The sequence below is a fragment of the Phaenicophaeus curvirostris genome, chromosome 10, assembly GCF_032191515.1.
Source record: "Phaenicophaeus curvirostris isolate KB17595 chromosome 10, BPBGC_Pcur_1.0, whole genome shotgun sequence".
Taxonomy (NCBI): domain Eukaryota; kingdom Metazoa; phylum Chordata; class Aves; order Cuculiformes; family Cuculidae; genus Phaenicophaeus; species Phaenicophaeus curvirostris.
The window spans coordinates 9,953,381-9,978,973 of NC_091401.1; the positions used below are offsets into that span (position 1 = coordinate 9,953,381).

Here is a 25,593-nt window from a genome sequence, read left to right on the forward strand (position 1 = left end):
GGTCCCTTCCAACTCAAACTATTCTATAATTCTATGAAGAACACACACTGCAGCACAGCCCCTAATTCCAGTTGTCCCCATTCCTGCTTTTTTTTCCCCTTAAATCTGTGTTGCTCCCCTAGACGCTGCAGTAACCATGGTCCCACTTGCCCCAGCTCCAGGCTGGGCAGCCCCAACAGCACTGCTCAGGGCACCTCTGCCCCAGGGCTGTGAACATAAAATTCACCTCCCTCTTCTGTGAATGCTGCTACAAACCACACTGATCGGTTTGTCCAGGTTGCCCAGAGAAGTCGTTGCTGCCCCATCCCTGGAGACATTCAAGGCCAGGTTAGATGGGGCTTTGAGCACCCTGTCCCAGGTGGAACTGGATGGGCTTCGAGGTCCCTTCCAACCCAAACCAGTCTATGACTCTGCCCTGAAATTTGGAAAAGACATTTATATGGTGGATGAAAGTAATTTTTTTGTGCATTACACACTTCAGAGGAGATAATTCTTTTCCAACGGCATTAGCTGTCATTTATCCTTCAACATGTAGCTCCTCTTTAGCTTGCATGTCAAACTCCGGTGCTGAGAAGCATAAGATGGCTGCCCCTGCCAACTCATTTCAATTTGGTCATAGTGAGTCTAAAGTCTTACTGGACACCTAACGACAAAGCACATAGTCGTAGCAGATTTTTTCCTAAAGGGAACAAAGCACAAGAGGAATAGTTTACGCAACAGGAAATATTGACCCGTACAGCATAAAGTGCTGCATGCCTGGGCAGGTAAACACAGTTACTTCAGAAGAGATCATTTCTCAAAGAGATAATTTATTCTTGCAGTACTGACCTTAAGTAAAGCTTAATTTAGCCTGTCTTGAACGAGGACTTAAGACTGATTTGTCTCCACAGTCAGGGCAAAGAACCTAATGTACTTACTCATTGTTTGGAACTGGGAATAGAAACCAAATAACTGTCAAATATTAATAATTTATTCTTGTCCAGATAATACAAACCAGTGAACAGAGAAAAATGGATCTAAATCCAAGCACCTACTTCTCTCAACTCCCAGTATACCCTTACAGAATAGAAACTGAACAGATGCATCTTTTTTCTCTTACTACTTTGTGCAAAATACTGAAGATATAAAGATTAGTCCCGTACTTCACTCATCATGACTCTTGGGTTTTGCCACCATAAGGACTGCTTTCATGAGGAAGGAGTAGCTTCATACATAAAAAAAAAAAAAAATTAAATCTATTTTCTTTCTATTTGGCTTCTGGTAACAACTTTATTAAATGTCTAGCTGCAGAATGTTTGGTGAAAATTTACAGCTGCAGAGAAAGGTGTAGATGCTTTAAAATTAGTGAGAAAATAATTCTGAACTTCATCTCATCCGGCCAATGCACCAGTCTTTCTAGAGAAAACCTCTGCATACATGACATATTTTAGGGAAATCAAAGGAGCGATCTATAAGGAAATGCAATACATTAATGTGAACCATCAAACTGGACTAGCCAGCTCTTTATTGTTTACTTACACAATATTTTATGAAAAATTAAAAAAAAAAATCAGCTCTTTAGTCCAACTGCAAAAGCTAATGCATACGCAGACCTAATAATATCATGATATTTCTGCTTGCTAGTTGCTGTTTTTTCTTAAGACAGTCCATAAAATTTCCTGCTCAGTAACAGAACGAAACTACAACATATATTTAAAGACCATTCCCACAGGAAAGTTTCATCAGCTTTATCAATATTCCTTAGTTTCCAGACATTATCATAGGCCTTCACTTGCTCTCACTGAAGTCGATGCAAGACTCGTTGGCTTCAACAGGAGTTAAGCTCTCAGAGTTATAATAAGGCAAGGATGATAACTTCTGTGCAGTTAAAAGTAATAGAACAGGACTGAAATGCACCTTGAGGCTTGTGTGACTACATGTAATAACACCCACAAAAATCAAACAATGTTTCACGATAGGTCCTGAAATAACGTGTAAAACAATGCGGATTCTTACAGTGCTATGAAAACTAATATGAATGATGCTTGATTAATATGGTGTGAATTTTTTTAAGCAATGCAAACCTGTGACGTTAACTTGGTAATGAACATGTTCTGAAAACACTATTACCCATAAAGAATCAATCCATTATGAAATCAAATAAATTAACTAATATAAGCACATTATTCAAATGTAATTAATTGAGTTTGTTTGTGCATACAACTTCTCCTCATTTTGTACTAAGCTTCAGAACTCTGTAAACTGCGAGGCATTCATCGTGCTTAACGTGGCATAAAGTTACATTACATGTCTTCATTTTATTCTGTTCAGTCCTCTTCCCATCAAACATGCAAACACTGTCATCACCATTTTTGGCTTCACTTCAACCAGATCATCTGGCAAAGCATATATACGAGCACCAATTTTTCGAGCAACTGAAATGGCATACCTTGGAAAACAAAAGCAGATAAATATTGTTATTTCCCTGCATCTTCCAGGGTGCCAAGATTCACAACAGCAGATTTTAACAGCAGGATTCATGTTTTAGTCAGTACTTAAACTCTACAAGAAAGTGGACATTACTGTGAATAAAGCATGTATTTGTGATTGTACTGGCAGAAGTTTTGCTACTGGTTATGGAATCATTTAACATTCTCAAAAACAATGTAGGTTATGGTAGGGTATGAATCAACCAATTGCAGTGCAGTGGTGGTAGATCATATCCGCCACGAATTGAGTTCATATTCTAAATATGCTAGAAAAATAGCTCTAGAATGCTAGACTTTATAATATATTCTATTTGAAACAAATCAACTGGTGTTATCTCTCTCCGTTAACAAATCAGTAAATCATTCATTACACCACAAATTCCTGCATTTCCTGCACTTTAGGAAAAATGTTCATTTAAAACTTACTTAGCATTATTCAATTTGTCTTCATAAGAAAGATCTTCTCTCTTGACCATTTCTGGACGAACTGCTTTTGGTGCAATGGCATCTATTAAATCTAGGACAGGTAAACTAGTGCTAATTGATCTGTCCTAAAAGAAAAGACTCAAAAAATTAGTATAAGATATTTGCTCTGAATATTCTGTCTTCAGAATGCAAAAACCCTTATTACACATCTTACAAACCTATTGCAAAGATAGCAGCATGTTTTATAACATTATTGTGTGAAGGTGTTTCCCCCATGAAATCTAATGTTCTTTTCCACAATCAAAATTATAAGGTTCACCCTCAGTGTTGATATTATTATTACACAAACGATATTAAAATTTATTTAATGAAAGAAACCGCCCCTTTCCCTAAGGAAGGAAGGGAGCTTTGAAAGAAGTCCAGGGACCAGACTTTCAGAACAAAAAAGTTTTCTACATCCCCTAGCTATTTTTACTTTTCTCCTTTTCTTGAAAAGGGATTATTTGCTGCAGTAGTTTATGGCTTGCTCTTTTTATAATTTCGCAGCTCAGATGGTATTCTGAGCTAGTGCAAGCAGTCTGTGTTTTCTATTTAATACATAGAAACATGTTTTCTTCTATTCTTAAACTAGCAAATGCTATTGCTGCAATTGTTTCCTCGCAATCACTGGGGCAGATGAGCAGCCAATGGTTCCAAACCTGCATTCGGCAGACAGGGCCAGTGAGTCTGGCTCTGCTCCTGCAGGGGCTGCACACATCAGCCATCAGCGACCCAGCTGCCTTTTCCATCAGGTCAGAACGTGACTTCAAATTCAGCCACCACACTAATTATACATTTTAAAATAGTAATATAAATCTGCCTGTGGACACGGAATGCATATAATACCTCCAAGACCATACGCAAAACCCACACCATTGTAATTTTTATTGTTTGAGCTAATGGCAATTCAATAGAACTTTGCTTTCACAGCCCACAATAAACATCAGGGACCTCTGCTTTCTCTGCTATACAGTCTGCTTGCTGCAGTAACCCCAAAATACAAACAAAAATTTAAACTGTGAAAGACAATATATGAGAAGATTGTCAAAAATCAGTAGTAAAAAAAAGGTACGCCAAATAAAGTCAATTTACATCAGTAGCTCCTTATCTTTTTTGGTCTGCCACTAGTTGAATTACCTGAAAAACATAACCAGCACCTCCTAAAAAATGTTGGGACATATTCTCTTTATACTTTCACTTACTTATACCATCATTAAAACAATTTATGTAGGAACAAGAGAAGCAGCAATCCCTTTTAAGAAGATGGAAGACCTAGGTTATTGTCTAGAGCAAAAATGAAATATTTTGTTCTATAAAATCGGGGGGGTTGATTTTGTTTTGAATCTTACAGGAGCAATTATAATTTCTTTTTGTTTCTTATTAATAGACTTGTAAAATACATTCAGTCTGTCAGACATATTTCCTTATACAATTATACCAGCTGATGTGAGAGTCTCTGTTAAAGCCAAATTTTTAACAGATCAGGTTAGAAATCCCAGATCTGATTATATGTTGAAAGAAATAAATTCACTTTATTACCTTGAAGCTTGTAATTGAAGTTTTCTTATTTGCGTTTGCAAGTGTCTGATTCACCCACTTAATAATAACGTCATCATTTACTTTTTCCCCCTCTCCAAGGTCTGATAGAACATTCAAAGTGTACCTTTAATAAAGGAAATAAAAGTCTGAGGTAAAGTGAGTGGTCAAACTCGACTCCACTACCAGTGCAAAGCCACAAGCCAAAGTAAAATAATACTTCAGCACAGTAGCGATGCCAAGTAACAATCTGCATATGGTCCCCTTATCTACAAGGTGTTTATCACTTTAAGTCACAAATCACTTTTGGTTGTTGCAAGAATAAAATAACATCCCAAAACACAAAATCCGCTCTTAGGTCTCTTCTTCACATATTTGTTTTGCTTCACATATCACAACTTATTTTACTTTATAAGCTTCAATGGCTCCGTACCATCCAAGCCACCTTGAAAACTGAATCACAGCAGTCTGAGAAACAAAAAGCACTGAGTGTTTTGGGGTAGGTGAAAGAAAATGAACTTATGGAAGAATATTTGCTATAAAGTACTCTTTACTGAAATCAATTTATAACATATTTTTGCTCTACTCAGTGCACCAGCAGGGCTTTGATTTCATGATAGTGACATTACTATAGCTGTGATGGCCGAAAAATTTTCCTCCATTTTTACCTTCTATAGCATGTAACCTCTTCCTATTTATCCTATTTTTTGTTCAATTTTACAAGTATTTAAATTACTCTCTACTTACAGGAAGATACATGGAATCAACATAAAATTAGTTGTGCTCTCTTCACTTGCTGCAGGATTTATAATTTTAATCACATTTTAGTACATAAGATTGCAATTGTCTCTATAAAAGGACATGTACATATATGCAGTATTGTGGTTTCCACCACTACACAGTATGTAAAACCACAAAAAAAGGCATAGAAGTTTATCTTGGAGAAGAGGGATATTTAGAGATGGCTCTCCCAAATACCTGTTGGGTGAACTGAACACTAGCTTTAATTTGCCTTGATATACAGAGACACACACATATACACATGTGCACAGATACATATATATACACGTGCCTAACATATACAGTGCCTAACTTACCTTCTCATCAGCTGCCATACCAAAGCCAAAGTCAGAGTCGGGTTACCCTCATTGAGATCATGTCCAGCAATACCAACCAGTGAGAATTTGGCTTTTGTCTTCCCGAGTTCCACTGCATAATTGCAATTCTCAATCTAAAATTCAATGTTGTGTACAAATAATGAAAAGATCTTAATATTTGTATAATACAGACCTATAATCTATGTGTATTTTGAATTACATTGGTTTACTGTAACCTATGGTGATATTTGGAGCTAAAGAAATATTTCGAGCCTTTCTACACTGTGATTAAAATAACACAGTTTTTATTATAAATGCAAGTATGCAAGATTCCAATGATGATCTTTTTTCACACTTGAGAAAAACAAGGCCACTTCCACCAAAGTCAGTGAATGAATATACGCTTACATCAAAACTGAAGTAGGAAAAAAATATTAAAAAGTGTTGTTCTTAGACAATAATTTTTTCCCCCTCTACATTTCTGGATTCATAATAATCACAAGACTAACAGAAAGCTTGGATTCTGCAAGTGTTGCACAAATTCTCCTGCCGGCATATAAAACCGCTCTGAGAAGAAGCACCTCAAAACTTAAGAACATCAGATAACAGCTGTGTTGGGCCTGAAGCTTTTACTTATATACCCTAAACAGATCTTCAATTAAACATTGCCAAAAGGCATTCACATTTAGAAACTAGAAGTGCTATATGCCATAACTGCTATTTATTCCTTGGGATTATATCTGAAGGACTGTCTCAAGAGTGCATGCAACTAGATAATCCAGATGACTACAAGTGTGAAACTGAGCGTCTACCCACCTTTTTCATATTACCACCAAGTAGTGGGTAAGGAGGTTTGTTGACATGGCTCCAGTCAACCGGCACACGAGTCATGTCGTACAATTGGAAGATTATTAAAGCATCAGAGAGGTCACTAAACCAGAGTAAAACAATGTTTTTAAGTACAAAAGCACATATTCACAATGAAAATGTCAAGTACTTGAGACCTCAAAGTGTAATTACGTTGCTGAAAAATTCCAGTCACATAACTAAAAATGTGTCATTCTGTGGAGAAATTGGCCTATATCCTATTGCTCGATTTCTGCCATTATTTATATATAATTGTATATTTAATTTCATTATTTTCATAAAAGAGAAGCAAGCACAGCTTCTGGTTTTACCAACTTTAACTAAATAATTGCTTTCATAGGGTAGGCATAAGATATCTAGCTGATATCTTAAGTTTTCATTTATTGCTCTCATTTTGGTTTCCTCACGACTTCCCAGAATGTTAAATACCCATTGCTCTATCTGTACCTAAAGATGTATGATACTTTGCTAAAGAATAATAAAACCCAACATACTTATCTTGTTGAAAAAAAAAGAATATTAAGAAAAGTATTACTGTCCCATTATAAATTGCATTCCTGATAATCTTCTGCAGCTACTTGCTAAATGAAATCCTCCATGTTATGCTATCTACAGAGGGTATTGCTTTATGGAGGTCAGAAAACACAAACAAGGGAACCTAACAGCAAGTTTAACCCAAGGAAACATTCTCAGTTGCTCTTTATATCCTATCTTTTATTGATGGGATTTGAATTCACTGGTGGCACAATTTGAAAGTCATCAGAAGCATCGACAGCACACACTAAAAAAACTTGGATTTGAGGGGACACCACACAGCACAGATTCTTGCAGTCTACTCAGCAGACACCCATCCTCTCCTGTAGTTTAGAGCTACATTACTGTCTTAATAGGTTTGTGGTCATTTCATCTTCCCCGAGAGAAAATATAAACACACAGTATAAACCACAATTATATCAACTTTTTAAAAAACATAATTCAAAGCACAGGTGAGAGGAACACATTAAGACTTTCTGGATTTCCTATTACTTCTAGACCACAAGTAGAGCACCCATGTCAGATACTGTCTCACATGGTTCTACAGACCACTTTTGAAGTCCTTATTGCATGATGCAGATACCTGGAAATCACTGTTCTAATAGAAATACAACTTCCCTTCTTCCTCTGTCATTTCTAAAGGAAATCAAATTATTGCTTTTAAAAAAAGCCTTACCTGTATAAATGATTAACGTATGGGCTTACGCCCAGTGAATTCATCCAGTTTCTGAAAGTCCTTTCTTCCTTACTTTCTCCTATGGTGACAAATATAATTCTATATAAATTGCTGGGAAAAAGTAAGCAATGTTTAAATTACTCCCATACCCCTTGCCCTCCCCACCACCAAGTTCATCTTGTCTCTAATATAGTGTCTACTGGCTAAGAAGTCGAGCCAATCCTATCAAACTGAGAGCTCCTCAGTTCTGGACCCAAGGCCAGGGGCTCTACAGGGAGTAATGTTAGACAACATCCTTCCATGAAAATGCAATTCAATAAAATACAGAAACAAACAGTTTGTTGCTTATATTGTAGATAATTAATATATCAAGGAGAAAACAGTAATAGATTAATAATAATTTTCTAAAAACTAAAATCAGTGGAAATGGCATTCAATAGTTTCGTTAAATCTGTTTGAAACAGTATATGTTTATCAGAAGTAAGCACTAACACACTTTTTGCAATTGCATCGAACTCCAGAAACTACAGCTCCACTTCTCCCCACACAGAAGTTCCCAGTGTTAATTTGTGAAGGTCCCCCCCAAAGCCAAAGACCTCACCTTTCTGTTTTTCAACACTGGTGGCTTAGCAAAGCAGTATTGCAGTGATTAAACTTGTGAAGCCGTTTATACTGCAAAGGGGGCTAATTATTCTTGAAGGATTAACAAGCAGCTCTGCTTGCAAGAAATGTAGAAAATGAAGTAGGAAAAAAAAATGAAACCCATCACTTCCGTGACCTATATTGTTTTTATCTATTGTAATCATAAGCTCCAAAATTTAATGCCCTTTCTCTATAAAGCTGCACTTTGCAGTAATACATTAATTTTCTACATACATTACCTAAATTTTACCAATGTTTCTGTGGGCGATTCTATGTGTATCAGCACTGCCCAAGCTGTCTTCTCTTACATCAAAGAGCAGCATTTAAGAAAATACTTAGTCTGAGTACGTGAGCTTGGAATAGCCTCACTGCTTCGTTCCCGTGGGCCGATAATCCACAGATAAGAAAACAGAAAGGACACTAAGGAGGGAGAAAACATCCCCAAACAACAAAAGAAGAGATTTCTCAGGACTCAAAGACATAAAACTGAATAAGATTTGGGGTTTTTTTCTTTTTTTCATTTGTCCCTTCAAGGATATTGGTGCCAAGTTTCACGAGGTTTGCAAAACACGAAAACTGTCTCATTTAGTACTGCAGTTCTATGTTGTGATTAAAAAACAATGGATGCTTTTGCAAAATGAAGTTACCATATATAAGTGTATTTATCATTAGAATAGGAAAAAAAAACCTCAATAATATTATTTTGCAATGAAACAGACCTATGTCATAGCACTGATTTTTAGACAGAGGTCACAATTCTAATCTAGGTCTCTGCCCCTTTTACACAAAAAGCTCTGGACTTCAAAATATATTTATAAAAAAATAAATTCAGAAATTTTAGCTGTAACGACATTTTTCAACAGAATAAGTTTTATTTTAAAAGTTTAGGCAGCTTAGGCAGTTACTCTCCAAATATTATTAAACATAGTATTCATCCCACTAATATATTATTTTCTTTCTAAATTATAAGGTCTTTCATATGCAAGTCAAACTAGTATTTGTTTCAAAGATTTACTTGTAAAAATTACTAGTCACTGATGAATACATGCCGAAACAAAGAAAAATGCTATTTTGCAAAGTCTTCAGTCAGCTTTGTTTCACATATTTCCTCCCACAACAAAATTTGAAAGAATCACATTTTATGAAAGTTACTAAAAATAGTGGTTTTCTATAAAAAAGATACAATAAAAATATAAACTTAAGTTATATATCATGCTTGTAAGAGTAACTTAAAAGGCTATAGTATCTTGAAGCAAGCCCCTTTTGCTTTTTATCTTTTTTTGAAGGTTTCTAGGCTTACTGGGCTTTGAGTTGGTTTGCAATACCTAAAATCTTGTCTGCAAAGTGCTTTTGTCCAGCACAAAGACAGTTACAAGATTATTTAATGAGCTCTTACTAAATGAAGTATAGCTACAAAACCAGATACTCAGCAACTGCACTCAGAATGAGAATTTTAAAATGCATGCTTAACACTGGTGAAAGAATCCAGAGCAGCCAAGCAGGAGCAAGAGCATGCAAGGTGGGCAGCATCTTTTAGGATACCAGGAATCCAGGAACTAAAGCGAGCACACTGATTTTAATATGCCACGCTAAACAAATCCCTTTATCATGCAACACATAAGCGCTCATAACTGTTCCAGAGGGCTGAGAACTGACCAATTTTTTTCTCTCTACTCTTTTATTCAAAATATACCTTGTGATCCTATCGGGAGCATATCTTCTGCTGAGTGGTGCAGCAGATAGCCAAAATCATTGGAAAACTGCAGAAAGGGGGCAGAGCTACACAAAAGAGAGAGGAGCAAATTTGGTAGTGTCCTTCATATTTATTGCCATCTCTTTCTTCGAGATCATTATACTATGGAACTGAGTGGGGAGTAGATATAGGGATGGGGTCAAGAACCAAAAGGGCTCCAAACACCTACAATTCTCTTTGAAACACAACATAGCTCAAGATGCAATCTGCATCCTAAGTTGAGCTGGCCTGAGTGGGAGTAGTTAACTCTCTCATGGTAATGGCCTTGAAGGCTGCCAGTGGACTAAGCAACAGCAGAGGGCATCACTGGAGGAAACGTGAATGGACAAAAGTCCCTCTTCTTCCTTCCCCCAAGAACCAAGCTTTGTGTGACTTAGACTCCAAACTCTGCTGCCTCCACTGCTTCTACATAAGTGAGAGGTTCCTTAGGGCAATAGCAACTCTCAAGTTAAAGGCGGGGCACTGACTGAGGTCAGGACATCCTCCTCCATCCCCACAGGATATCAAATGTTCATTTTGCTATGGCAGTACTCCTGAGGGATACACTCTCTGTGTGCAAGTGCACATCACCAGACTTGTTAACTAGTATCAGAGCAGATTGGAATTTATGCAGCGTTCACTGTCTTAAGCCAAAGAGAACAGCCACATCATAGTCCTTAGGTGGAACATCCACTGACAGGGTGGAATTAATGTAAGAAAACAAAGACTTTGAGAAAGCCCTACTCACCCACACGTGCCTAGGGCTTTACATCTTTGTTCATGGAAAGCCCTTACTGGTTGAACCCACAGGAAGAACTATATGGTATTTGACTTACAGTAAGTCTTGACCCCATTTTATACGCATCATCTTAGACCTGTGGGGTTTTTCTTCTCTTTCACTTATGATGGCATATTAAAGCAATAGAAAAATTCAAGAACAATGCAAAAATCAACCAGAAAAAGGACAGAGATTATTAGAACATTAGAGAAAAAAAAAAAAAAAAGAAGAATTGCAGTATAAACATTCTTATGGAGTACAGAAAAGTACTAAATACAGTACCTACATTAGGAGGGGTCAAATCTGCATTTCATGAAGCAAAATAGGAAAGCATTATAAATTATGAGTCAAGACTTCAACAGACAATCTATGATAAAGCTATACAGAAATGAATGTCATATATTTCATATCACTACCTTGAGAAAACTTCAGTAAACAATTAATTTCATGGAAAAAATGAAACAAAGTAACAGAAAAACACATTAACAACAGTCTCTTGGCTGAAATAACTACTTAGATGGTTTAGATCTACGTGACACCACAAGAGTTATTAGCTGGGGGCAAAAAATAGCCATCTACTTGCCTTTGAACAGAAAACATCGGCATAATTATCATCTCCAAGATATATATTATAAACTGTGAGTTACAATTGACCTGTATTCATCATTACAAAACTGTAATCTAGCACTCAGGTGACTGTAACTTTTTATGAACTGTTTTAGCAAAGACTAAATATTTTAGGCAAGTTCAGCAAGTAGTCAGCTGATTTTTGCCACGTCAATGAAAACTCTTCTAAATTTGACCAAGTTTTCAGAATTTTGAATTACACCTGCAACTTCATGTTCAGAACAGAGAAGCTGAAGTGAATATATTCCACTCCACGCTGCTCCTGCATACATTTCCAAGAGTATACATTTCTAACAAAATGACAGCAGAGGAAGAGCAAACCTTTCCTTCAATCATTTATCCAGACATCAGGGACTGCAGGGACTGGGGATATCACAGCTGAAAAGGGAAGACTATCTCCTGTGCTGATACCTCTACCACAGCTGGCACCCAGCTGAAACCACAAGAGCAGGAAGCCTGAAACAGGAGTGGTCTGAGGGATACAAGATTTGTGACTTAGGGATGCAGCCGAGCAGACAAATTATGACAAAGAGAGGAGCAAAGGAAGATGGACTCACCTAGATGGAAAGGAAACCTGATAGGAACAGTAAGAGGAAGGCAGGAGTAGGCAGTGCAGAGGAATGGGTGAACATTGCTGATGATTCTCCCAAGTGTGGCACCCCTGATTCTCATCACTTCTTTGAGATCAGTGAGCAACTGAAATACACTGGCAGGAGCCGTTTCATTATCCTAGATTAGCTGGTCCACAGAAAGGGTAACAGCCAAAGACTGCTACCAATTCTCCCTTCATCTCTAGCATTAGGGGTCTGAATTGTACAGTTAAAGCTCAAACATGCTAGGATCTATACAGGTTTCTGGTACATAAAACTTTTTTAATGTTTCCTGTTTTAAAAGGCAACAAACTAATACACATAAAAATATAAAAACACTATATGTGAAGAAGTACTTAAAAGACTATTAGAGTTTGTGTAGTATAGCACTGCAACTTCGGGAAAGCTAGAATCTGTGCATCAGCTAAAATATAAACAGTATGGAAAGAAGCACAGGAAACTGGAAAAGGAGTAAGAAGACAGTTTTTGCTCCTGCAAGTGAACGATAGAGGGTTATCCAGAAATAGCCTCTGGTCAGGCTAACAAGAGTGAATAATCTACACAGTACCAAGGACTTCTACTACAGGCTTACATTGAAAGCTAGTGAGGAAGCTCTCTAGGCTAAGGTTAACACAGGCACCATCACGCAGGGATCCTATATCACAACCAAGGAGGAACAGAAACCACTAATATTCTTATCTCCTCTATGCTTAGCAAGACGAGTACCTTCTAATAAATTGAGATCGTAAGATGAATTGTCAGGCTTGTGTAGGGCTGGATATGTGTTAAAGAGATTTGCAACAAAAGCCAAATTGAGTTTAGGGTTGCCTGCAACCACATCAGCTGGAGTTACAAACTGTCTGCAGCCCAATTTATCTGCCTGTTGGAGCATGTATTCAGCCCTCCTCAAGTCATTTTTATCCTAAAAGAAAAAAATTATAAAAATTAATTGGTAAAAAATACTAGCATGCTTCCATTCATTACTCAGTCTTGAGTTTGGCAAATCTTTAAATGGCCCATGCCAGTCTCTCCCTCACTCCCCCGGTGCCCAAACAAGCTCTTACAGGCCCATAACAATTCCCCTCTTCCCATTTTCCTTCCACTTTCTTTCAATTTTCACTTCTGTGGCTGCCTGCACAGCATCCCTCACGAATCACAGCAGTAGCAACCAGAGGTATAGTAGTTATATTTCCATTTTCAGACCATTGATTGCTGCACTGAATACTCTGCTACACGTACCACAGGTTCACCATCACTGCTTCAAACCGATCTTCTCAGGCAAAGTAATTACAGATGATGCCCAAAACCCTCAATGATATGGAATGCTTCAGAATGTGGCAATTTACTACCTTGCTTTCCTTTTAATATTTTTGCCTCTGAATCATCTGAAGTTGGTAACTTATGTGTTATTTTGTTTATTCACATTTATTATTAATCTACATAGGATAAATCAGTGATCAAAACTGGGTAGCATATACTTTTTGCCTCTAATCTTCACAACACTAGGAGTTACTATTTATAGGGAAATGAGTTAGTAACTGAATTGAATAACAGTCAGTAATTCAGCATTTGTATACTCAACCAGAAACTTGCTCTAGAACAAGTTGTTACATGTTATTGATACTGGTTTATGCCCCATTACAGAACACAGTCATGTGAACTGTAGGCAATTACAGGGAAAAAATAAACTACCATTCTTTCTCCTCCAAAAAAAAATCAAACCAAAAGCAAACAAACAAAATAGATCGCCCCTCATGAAAGCATTTGAGAGAACTAAAGCTTGTAAGCAAATGTAATTTTACACATGGGTTTTCATTATTATAATGAATAACGAGACTCTACTTAATATTCTGGATGATATATAGATACCCATATCTTAGGCAGGCAATTCAATTTCATATCAAATGCATTCTCAGAATAGTCCTTCCAACAAGCATTATATAGCAGCTTAGTGTTTTCACATCTACCTAGGCTGATTTTAGACCCTCTGTTCCTTTACAGCTTAAAGCTCGATGGCTGGCACACATTCCTGCTGGTAACTGGAAGTGTTCACATTATTTCTGAATGCTACTTGGTTTGAGAAAGGATCTCAAGGTTTATGAGTCTACTCATTGTCTGAATTCCAGAAGAGCAGAACCGAGCAGAATGTTGTAACATTCATGTTGAAGGACCCAACTGAAAACAAGCAACAGTTAGATGCCATTGCAAGTAAAGCACAGCTCCCAGTTCTAGACTGCAGGATGCATTGCCCTGTTTCAGCAGCACTCTGGAACTCTACAAAAGCCTTTACCCATTTACACTCTGTGACATTGATGAGCGACTGAGCTTTGTATGCTTTACAAAACAGAATGGGATTCTGTGACAGTCTTGTAACCAGGATGTTGGACACCTACAGAAGTCTCCAATAATTCCAGTCTATTTTTGTTTCTGGATGCTTACATGAAATCCTGAAAAGTCAATTTTAATGGGCAATTCATCAAGGCCATCTCCTTTGGGTGCAATCTGATTCAGTAGATGGTAGTATGCTCTTGAATCCTAAAACAAGTGGTGGAATAGTTAATAAAAATAAGCAAGTATGTAGCCTTTCATAAACAGTTACAGCTCTTACAGTCAAATCCCAAAGCCGCAGAAGTGAAAAACACTGCACCTTAGTTTCAGTGAACATGGATGAGGTCATACAGCCATTTCACTACGCTATTTCACATCGAACATATTTAGCCAGATAACAGAGAAAAAGAATGTCTGCTAATTATTCTGGATGATGTTAATAATTTTTTTCTGCTGGATATGAACTAAACAGCTGTAATTAAGATATTTAAGGCAAATTTATGTAGGTCACACACAAAAAAGAAACCAGTGTGAATCTTATTTTCAGTACTGGTATTTTATTCCTTCACTATCCTTTTCAAATACTGTTTTATAAAACCTTCTCTTTCTTAACAAGGCAATTGGAATTAAAAATGGAGAGAAAAAAAAAGTGGCTCTTTAAGGATAAATTTTCTTTTCTATAAAAGAAATTATACTTATTTGATGCAGTTTTCAGTATGGTTCTCATTTTTTCCCAACTAAGAAACAGTAGCTACTCCAGACAGCCCTGCAAATAAACCGTTCTTTAAGAGGCTTCCTACTCTTCTGTAGAATGCTAGAGATTAAGGGTAATCACCAACAGCAAACATGCACTAGGAGATCTAAGGCTATATGATTTTTCCTTAAAATAACAAAAGAAAAAATATGGGTTTCTGCAGACCCAGGAGCAGGAAGGATGGACAGAAAAAGCGTAACTAATAAGGTTTCTCCTAAGTAAAACAAACTTGGAACATTAAAACTTCCTTGAATATAAGCTTGTCAGAAATGTTCTCTTTGCACTGTGATGGGATTATACTTGGTATAAGCAACAAAATAGGATGAGAGACAAAAGTGTTCTTTAAAGGTTGAAAAAATGCAGGTGAACCTGTAACTAGAAAAAGCAGATGACTAGTATTTTTCTAAACACTTCTCATCTTGCTCATTTGTTTCTCTGCACAACATGTTTAAATACCACTATGTTCAGTTATCAGAGTAGTAACTACATACCTTAATGTCTTGGCTGAAGTTACTAATTTTCTGCCACCCTGCATTGGCCAGGTGGTAGTTCACCCAGCGTAGCAACAGCTCTTCTGGGGAAAGCTTCATTAACTGGTCTAGCTCTTCCCCTTCATTTAGCAAGCCAATAAGAGCTAAAAGCAAATTTGAAAGATAGTTGAAATCATCTGTAATCACTGTGGTATCATTTAATTACAAAATTGCAGACAGAGCTATGCCTGCCATTTCTCTCACCTTCATTTCTGGAGATCTCAATGTCAGCAAAAAGACCAACTTTAATGATTTGCCACAACAAGCCTAACACCAAGTGCGGTTTTCCTTCTTGCAAGTCTTGTGATCCAATATTGACAACCGTACAGCCGATAGCAGATGCTGAGTTCAGAGCCAGGTTTAGGTTTTCCTATTTGGAATATCATTGGTTAACAAATACATGAGCTTGTAATTCTTAGTAAATTTGTTTATATTAAAATTACAATATTCTAAGTTTCAGAAGTTATAAGAAACAATGCATTAGTTCAGTGGTTCCCAGGGGAAAATTGCACTGTGAAGACTTTTTGTCGACCGCTACATATCTTATCAAAGTTTAATGGAAAACTAGTGACAGTTATTCTGGTTTCCGATAGCAAAGAGTTAATCATCTTCACAGCAGCAAGTATATGAGGCTATGTTTTGGATTTGTGCTGCAAACAGTGTTGATAGTGCAGGGTTATTTTGTTCACTGCTGAGCAGTGCTTACAGAGCGTCTCTGCCTTTTCTGCTTCTCGCCCCACCCCAGTGAGTGGTCTGGGGGTGCACAATAAGTTGGGAGGGGATGCAGCTGGGACTGCTGATCCCAACTGACCAAAAGGATATCCCGTGCCATATGACATCCCACACAAAGCTGGGGGAAGAAGCAAGAAAGAGGGGGTGTTCAGAGTGATAGTGTTTGTCTTCTGAAGTAACCATCATACATGACGTAGACTTGTTTTTCTGTAGATGGCTGAACACCTGCCTGCTGACAGGAAGTAATGAGTTTTGCTTTGCTTGAGTGCACAGATTTTGCTTTACCTATTAAGTCGCCTTCATCTTAGCCCCAAGTTCTCACTTTTACCTTTCTCATCCCACCCAGAGGGGAGGGAGCAAGCAGCTGTGTGGTGCTTAGCTGCCACCTGGGGTTAAACCGTTACAACAGGGTTTAATATGGACCCACGAAAAAAACAGTGGACTGCCTTCTGCAGCTTGGATCACTAAGGAATACTCTAAACAAAGCATTGCTATAACTCCTAAGCACCACATATACAAAAAATATTGCTCAAAATATAAGGGACTGGATCCTGTGGAAAAACGTGTTCATGTGGAACTTTTCCCTGCGCAAGAGGCTACTGCCATCAGTGCCATCCCACCTTGGACCTTATACAGGCCAACACATTTATTCAAGCAACTGTTAAAATGTAATTGAACAGACAGCATAAGAAAAATCACGGCAGTTCAACACCCTGAAGCTGAAAGCAAAGCTCATGATTGTCACAGAATCCACAAACATTTCAAGAAAAAAATACCTGGCAGCTCTCAAATATTACTCCATTTTCCTGTGTCGCAGTTTAACTGTTTGCTCAGGCAGCATAAACACATGTAGTATCACCTTTGCTGACACATCTTTAAATAAGTAAAGATTACAAAACCCACTTGAAGGACTTACAACATGGTATGTTTTAACTTTGCACATTTTAATGTTACAGCCTGAAATGAAAAGTCTACCAGAAAACTATGGGTTTTACTCAGGATATTTTTTTCTTCATTAACCTGATAACTTATGGATTTACTGCCCTCTTCCAGGCCTGGTTTCTGGTATTCAGCCTAAGGTCTTAAAAACTATTTCTCTCAAATATTTTTATGACTTCATGCAAAATTAAAACCAGAGCTTCTCATCTTCTGTCTAAGCCACTGTCGGCTACTGAAAACTCCTCATCCTACTATGCAGTATGCAGCCACACAGATGCTTTCTGCATTGCTAAAATACAACCTGACCATCCACTCGGAAATCTAAAATTGTTTTCTTCAGACACTTAGAGTAAAGCAAAACAAGAACAGTGAATAGGGAAAGAACTAAGGAAAGCATGAGAAATACAGGCTTTCCTGTACATCATCCAAGAAACAGGAGAACCCAGAGTTGATTACAAAATTCATGCTTTGACATTTCCTAACACATCGAACTTTTTTTTTTTTTGCTTCACCAGGAGAACTGTCATTAAAACAAAGCTTTAGGAAGATATTTTACCTTTTCATTTGTGGTAAGTTTCTATCTGTGCAGTACTTACAGAAACAGTGAAAGGAGTGAGCTTCCTTTTATTAATAGCTCTTTCATCAATTGTATCTGGTTGTGAAAAGTTGATCATTTTGCTAAGGAAGAAAAGTCAGTTTATTCAAGCTTTCATTTCTCAGAAAATACATTACTTGATTATAAAACTCCCAAAACTTAAAACTAGCTGTATATACTTCTGGCAAGATCTAAAAAAAAAAAAACAAAAACAAAACCACAACAAAAAAAAAACCCCAAATTCAAAACTATCTCATCCTCTAAATCTCCTGTCCTTGTTAATTAACCGCACCTTCATCCAGAAACCTCCAAATATCTAATAAGAAACTTGAGCAACTGGGTTTTATACACAAGTAACACAGCATGTCTGCACTATCAAAGAAGTTCTTAAGATTAAGACTGCAAACTAAACACAGCTAAATAGTGAAAAATCTTTGTAATATAATCAATATACTTCTGCACTGCATTTCTATAGTATTTTTTATCTATAAGGATCTCAAAGACTAATTCACGTCAATACTAGTAAGCTAATCCCTTCTTACCAGTGTATGAGTAAGTACTACTAGTCTATTTTAACTAGAAAGTTACAGCAGACTAAAGTTAAGGGTCCTACTACATACTCCCTGTTTTGCTGCGGATTAAATTCATATTGGCATTCATCCCATTCTATGATTTAGTAACTACATTTAGTAACTTAAAAAAATATTTGAAATATTAAAGACTACTAATTATTCCAGCTAATAAAGATACAAATTGTGTAATTATCTCCTTTACAAACAGACTGCACATATCTGACATATATAATTATGGGTCTGAAGCAGGAACCCATTTCTATAACATACACACTAAAAAACTGGTCAAATATAACATTCCCATGGGCAAACATATTTTCCCCACCCTACACATTGGATGAAGTTTCAGAGTGGAGTTAAAGCCTGTCAGAAGTTTTCCAATTCATGTCACTGATCAGCATTTAACCTTTGAGATTAATTTCTTGTCTTTCTTTCAGCCCTGGACTTACCAAAGAAGGATTCCATCTGCAAGGGATTTAAAAAGACTGGCATCTGATGGGTTCATAGGGAGGAGGTGCTTACAGTCTGGGTCATCTTGTAGAGCTTTATTTATCCAATTAACAAAAGCAACTTTTTCTTCCTCTGAAAATAAACCAGCATTAAAATAATCTATTATCATTTCTGTGAACACTTACTACTAAACATCAGACTTGAGTCAGAGTGGTTCATCTGCAACAATACTTCCCAAGTTTCACAGGGTCCCGTTACAGAAATAATCAGACCAGTGGGAAAGCAAACAAGAAATGACAAGTACAGATTGATCTTTCTCCCACTGCACCCTCTAGACCTCTGGTGATTTGCTGACAGGCAACAAAAATCATAGCGACATAATGGGTCTTGATGGCTGACTTCGAATTCCATTTCTCAGCAGTTACACAGAAAAGAGGGAAATCTACTCTTAAATCTGCAACATCTCAATCTATACACACTTGGTTTCCAATGCAGTATTTCATTCTGCCTTCTACTAGGACTTCAGAGACTGGCAGTATTTTTAAGACCATCATCTGGATTACTGTGCTGTAGAAACTTAAAAAGCTCAGTATCTCGGTTTTAAATTCTCTTTCTAATTAAGTGCAGAATTTATCACTAAGATAAAGAATGCTTATTAGGACTAGTCAATTGAGTATCAGTATCCAAATTCCCAGATAGCAGAGGCAGTATTCACCTCGCTTACCTCAAGAAGCATACCAGACAGGTATCTACACCTGACTCACTACACTTCTATCATTGTCACTAGGAAGAAACGTGAAGCTCTAGTGTACACTTCATCTTACCATAAACTAGGTTGGCTGATGAGGCTAGGTCAGATTAATTAGTGTAGTGGGGTCACTTTCTCTCCACAAAAAATGAAAGGGAGTATAAACAATTAACTCCAATGGTGTCTGTCCTACAGATATCCTTTGAGATGGAATATATCCCCTGCTTTGGAGATATATCAACTGCAGCTTGTGCTATAAGGATAATATCTAGGCAGAGGGTATCAGCACCTATAGCTACCTGGAGTGAATCTTCCTCATCTATAGAATCTTAACATGCTTCTGGAACCCACAGTAAATCTCAGACTCAACTCAATCAAATAAGTTGCAATATTGCTTACTGCAAGATGAGCCCTGAAGGTAGTTAATATTCAGAATAGGAGCTGAAATGCTATTAGGCACAATTACCAACTTCAATGACACACAGAAGAGGGAGTTAGAAGGAAACAGTGATCGAATATAAAAAGCAACTTCTAAAGTATTGGGTATGCAAAAAATCATATGGGAGTGAACAATTCTGTAATGATAGACGGACAGCTACAGCTGAGGAGGCTCTTCCATCCAGAAATGATACGCGGGGATTTTTTATTTTAGTTAACACTGTGGAAATGAAAACAGGGATTCATTTTTACCTGAATATAGGAAAAAGAGTAGATTTGCATTTAATGAAGTAAAAAACTTGTCTAGTGTTAGTAAAAGTACGCCAAAGGCGGCATTCCCTGCCTCCCATGCTGTTACTGCTTGCTTGCATTTTTCACTCTGGCAAAGATGCTTTACTAACAACTGAAGAGCCCACAATTTAATAAGCTATACCACCCACACTTACTCATCTCCACGTGTTTTCTCTGTGTTTGTTTGTTTCAATGGCAACTTTTTCCAGTTGCTTATTCTTAACCTGTAGTTCAAATTTAGAGAGTCTTCCACCACACAAAATTTGCTTGTGTTTAACTGTTTGTTACCTGAGTAAGAGTGCTGTGTCCCCTCACTAGATATTGCTGACGTCCCTCCAATTGCTGTAATACCTTGCTTTTTGTTTATTGATTTTCGGAAAGATTTGCTAACATCTTTACTTTTCAATTCCTGTATTATCTGGAATAAGAAAAATAGAGAGCATTGCCATTGAGCATACCTTCAAGTAAGTAACTGTTAACTCATGTAAGTACTCCAGAGTCAGTAATTAACCTGACTGCCTTTCTTGGGTATTTACATTGATCTCAATATTTAAAAAAAAAAAAAATCACTTTGGAGATAAAACCCTTTATGAAACTTGCTACTGGATATCTAATATATACCTTCTCAGTGAGTACCTCAAGTGCTAACTTTACTAAGCCACTTGTCTAAACAAGTATATATGTAATATCCTACACAATTTTTCCACAGATGCTTTGGTAAACTGAAGAAAACAACTAAGGATATAGACATTTGCAATAATTACAGCATATTTTTTTACCATAAAGCATATCATGAAGTGGAAAGGTTACTATGTGACAGTTACACATGCTCTTAAGCAAGCTGGCACCATTTTCCACCTGCCTGCAACACAAATCACATTGGATATACTGACAGATCCTACATTTGCCCAAATACTGTAGCGGTCTGAAAACTGATAATGGAGTAACAGATACAGTTCAGTACCTGGCTACAAATACTTTTATCTCACCTATAAGCAACTGCAAATCAGAATCTTGAAAAGGAAGATCAATAATTAGGATCAACAAGCAAACTGCTGCAAAATTAGTACCAACAATCTAAATTCAAAACAAAAGCTGATCATCCCCAAACACAGCCTAAAAAGTTTTCATTTCTCTTAAATAAATCACAGTAGACAGTGATTCACGTAAAGTCTAAGTCTTTCAAATTTGTTCACTAGAAGTTAAAAAAAAATTGCATCTCACTCCTTGTATAAATAGCCTTTAGTATAGCAATTAATCGTAACAGTGCACTACGTTCTCACTAAGAGAATTCAGAGGCTGGTATCTAATGATCTACTCTTTTGTCAGGGCAAGGCCTGATGCAGCAGTTCCTAAAACATATAGTCCATCACCTTATCGTCAAGGAAATAGAAAGGAAGACTGTTTGGAACTACTGTGTTTGCACATGCTGCCCAAATGAGACCTACCAAAATAAACTAGAGAGTGAAATATAAAGCCTGGAAAATAATTAAATAGGATATCGTAAATTGTCACAGAAAACTCTCCCATTCTCAAAATATTAGTTATTTGTATCAAAACAGTACTTAGTTGTATCACTTAATCCAGTGTTCTGTCCTAGTTCTCAATAGAAGTCTTGCAACAGAGAAACATCTAAATGGAATGTCTTACAGAGACAAATTCTTCAAAGTTGATCCTCCCGTCTTTGTTGGTATCTGTCACTGTAATGATTTTTTCTACAATCTCCCGGACTTTGTAACCAGGCAAGGGAAGACTTGCTTCTTTAAACAGGTCTTGAAGTTCATAATCGCTGACGTATCCACTGTTGTCAATATCTTTAAAATGAAAGCACAAGTTGTTTTTCTACTTAGGTAAAGAACCAACTATAGTAACTGTTAGAATAAATAAGCATGTGAAATAGTTCTAGGAGATTAATATCTCTTTTTCTAACATTGATAGGTAATCACAAAGGAATACCTGTGGGTTAGAGGCACAACTGGTAAATAGCAAAGTTTAAATTTTTTAAAACTCCACACAAAATTCTCTGTAAAAGAAAGATCAATGTCAATGGTATACCATTTTCAATCACTAAAGTCAAATCCAATCCAAGTTATTAGATGAGGACACTTACACAAGAAAAACTACTTGCACAAGAACTCTATCTGACTGCATTTTTCCTTATCCTAGTATCTGGTAGACATTTTCTGCTCTTCAAAACTTTCGATGTGGTTAAGGCTTACCTGTGAAGAATAAATCCAGGATGATCTGTATATTTATTAAAGGTGACCTTCCTTAATCTATTAACTAGCTCTGTTGGGAGCAATTTGTATTGCCACCTTTCCTTACACTTGGGTCCCAAGACCACGTGTCAGGAATAACTAGTGCTGGATATCACATCCATCAATTTATGTATTTAATGCTAATATTTTCCAGGTTTGACAATAATTTTCAGTCTCTATCATCATGTCGAGCTCTGAAAATATATGAATCAACAGTATTTTTCCAGTTCTACAAATAACACAACTAAGATAAGTAAGAGAGACAAAGAGTTCTCCTTAGAGAACGTCGTAAGTAACACAATGAGTCAGAAATGGAAGCGAGATGATGTGTCAAAGTGTTCCCACTTCTGCATTTTTTTATTTACTAGTTAAAAGCCCCCTCTATTCTATCAGAACTCAGACAACACCACTACAGTGGATGAATACACACCACATTGCAGAAAGGCAAGCAAAGAAATCTGCTTACATCTCTAGCTATAATTGATTGCTATCCTAAAATTTCCCTGTAATCCATACTACACTATGTACCTTCTGTACAGCTGCATAAGGTGGCCCCATTTCACTGATTAAGAAAGGCTAAACACACCTGTTAAATAAATATCTCTCTTTGTTTTCAATATCACCAACAATTCACAAATCACTACACAAATTTTATGTATGAATATGTATTAATCTGTCCACTGTCTGGCTGCAGACATGTAACAACACACAACAACGGGACGGTCTAGAACATGCTAATGAGCTTGCTCAGTTTAAGAGCTATTTTACTTCTCTAGGTTCATCTTTCACTGAGAGTAAGTTTCTGTGATGACAAGCAGAGAGTTAAATACATGCCTTTTCTCTCAGCTTACCAATACAGGTGCAAGCAATTTATCCATGAAGACACTGGAAGTGTAAAAATGAAAAAAGAAAAAGCTAAAGTATGCTTATTTTTTTATTTTAAAGGAAGCATAATACAGTAACAAAGAACATGCTTTTCAGTGAGTAGAAGCAGCACAGCCAGTTTTTGAGAGCAGAAATGTGAAAGCATGCTGGAAAGAAACAGGGGAAAAAAGGAATGCAGATGGAGAAAAATCAAACTAACAGAAAAGTTGTCACACATCACCAGTGAGTTGGTACCTGTCCTAACACCTCCCAGTAGACTGATACATGAAGACAACAGTCTTATCTTTGGTCTGTCTTTGCAGCTCATGCAGGCTATAGACTTCTTGCACTAAAGACTGCACCAAGATTGTTGTTTAATAGCAACTAATGAATTACCTTCCATGGATATATCTTATTCCTTTAGCATTTCTATTCTTTTTTTTGACTCAAACATCCCAAGTCAATGAGTCGATGGTTTTATTATTCGGCATGAAGAAAAGTTATTTCTTTTTATTTTAACCTTTCTGTCTCTCTATGGGTATCACCTGATACCTGTATTGACAATCTGAATCATTCTCTCTTCACCTTTTCCTTACTACTCATGGTCTATCAGATCTCTAACATACTGCTTCCCAATAGTCTGCTTACCAAGCTGGAGTCCCCCAGTAATTAAGGCTTCTTGCCTAAAACGACCCTGTTCTCCATTATGAAAGACGAAAATACGTTTGGTTTGAACTGCACAGTTGTACATCACCCACTCAGAGCTGCAGCAAACAAAGCAATTATGAATTTTAACATTCACAACAGAATTGCAATCTGGAAATAAGGGTTAGTTGCTATATAATTTCTCACTCTTTCTATTTGCTCTCTGATTAATCTGCAAACATCCTGCCAAGCATACAAAATTGTACAGTTATTTATTAACATATGCTAGCTACCAAAAGCAAGACCAAAAAGTCTCCAAGTTTAGCTTACTTAAAATAAAAAAGCTAATCCAATAAATTAGAAATTACTAGTTCAAAGTACACAAGTAAAGCAAAAACAAAGCATCAGTAATCTAATATGAAAATATATTTAACAAATAAAGTTAATCAAGCTTTTTACTTTTCAGATTTCAGGAGTTAAAAATACTGAATGTTGAGACCTATTATCTGCATATACAATGGCACAAATAATGCAACAGCCAGCAAGAAAGTGTATCTGTTTTCATTGCTCAAGTGGAAAGTACTGAATAAACACATATCTTTTCAATGAAAATAAGGGTTTTTTTAAACATTCTTATTTTCTTAGATATCACTGGCAACATAGAAGGAAAACATGGCCCTATAAAACAAAGGTATCCATAAAGATTTCTTTCACAAATCCTGCATGGCTTCACAGTGTTAATGGCATCCTTATTATTTGCTTATTTAAAACATACCTATTTTACTGAACGCTTCTCTTAGTTCTTCAAGCTCCTCACGAGAGATAGTAGTTATGTTGTTTTCCATCCTTGGACAGCAAGAAGCGTTGTCCTCAGTCACTGATACCTAATAAAAAAAGGAAAATTCATAAGGCCGTAAGTTACTGATCTCTTCAATACATGGTACCAGACATGGCATATTTAAAACATTGCCAACAACCTTCAAAGTACATCAAACTCCTAGCAGTTCTTTTCATTGTAACAGTGACTGAGAATTCACAATAGCAGCACCTGTGTTCATACACTTCATGTTCTCTTTTGCATAGAATAAGCACTGACCAACAACCTACCTCCACTGCCCAAGTCCTTTTCCAGCACTGAAATCAATGCCTTTAATTTCAACAAACAATTTTTAGTACAACACAGTCTCATTTTCAGTTAGTGGTCAGTGCTAGGATGTAACACTGCAAAGCACTGGGCACTCCAACATTTGCACAGTAGTAAAACTCAGTGGGATGCTTGCAAGTACCTGTTTTCAATCAGTGGGAGAACGCCCAAGTGCCTTTCCACAGCTCCTGCAGAAGATACCACCTCCTGACCTTTACTCCACCCTTCCGACAAGCCTATTGTCTCATAACACTGTCAGAAAGCACGATGAAGGCTTTGACCAAGCAACAAAA

The 25,593-nt window shown here is 36.9% G+C and overlaps 1 protein-coding gene across 2 annotated transcripts in view; it reads right to left on the reverse strand.

Annotated features, from left to right (window-relative positions):
- Window positions 1–1,543: 1,543 nt before the first annotated feature.
- The window catches only part of PLS1 (plastin 1), a 34,867-nt gene continuing 10,817 nt past the window's right edge, over window positions 1,544–25,593 (reverse strand). For both annotated transcript variants that reach the window (XM_069864602.1, XM_069864603.1), the window contains exons 2-16: window positions 24,932–25,040; window positions 22,040–22,203; window positions 20,678–20,807; window positions 18,912–19,044; window positions 17,892–17,973; window positions 15,829–15,994; window positions 15,586–15,728; window positions 14,452–14,547; window positions 12,739–12,934; window positions 7,644–7,722; window positions 6,383–6,497; window positions 5,567–5,700; window positions 4,473–4,596; window positions 2,895–3,019; window positions 1,544–2,428 (exon numbers count right to left, since the gene is read on the reverse strand). In XM_069864602.1, the coding sequence (XP_069720703.1) occupies window positions 2,293–2,428; window positions 2,895–3,019; window positions 4,473–4,596; window positions 5,567–5,700; window positions 6,383–6,497; window positions 7,644–7,722; window positions 12,739–12,934; window positions 14,452–14,547; window positions 15,586–15,728; window positions 15,829–15,994; window positions 17,892–17,973; window positions 18,912–19,044; window positions 20,678–20,807; window positions 22,040–22,203; window positions 24,932–25,001 (1,893 nt within the window). In that variant the 5' untranslated portion in view covers window positions 25,002–25,040 and the 3' untranslated portion in view covers window positions 1,544–2,292. The remainder of the gene's footprint in view (window positions 2,429–2,894; window positions 3,020–4,472; window positions 4,597–5,566; window positions 5,701–6,382; window positions 6,498–7,643; window positions 7,723–12,738; window positions 12,935–14,451; window positions 14,548–15,585; window positions 15,729–15,828; window positions 15,995–17,891; window positions 17,974–18,911; window positions 19,045–20,677; window positions 20,808–22,039; window positions 22,204–24,931; window positions 25,041–25,593) is intronic.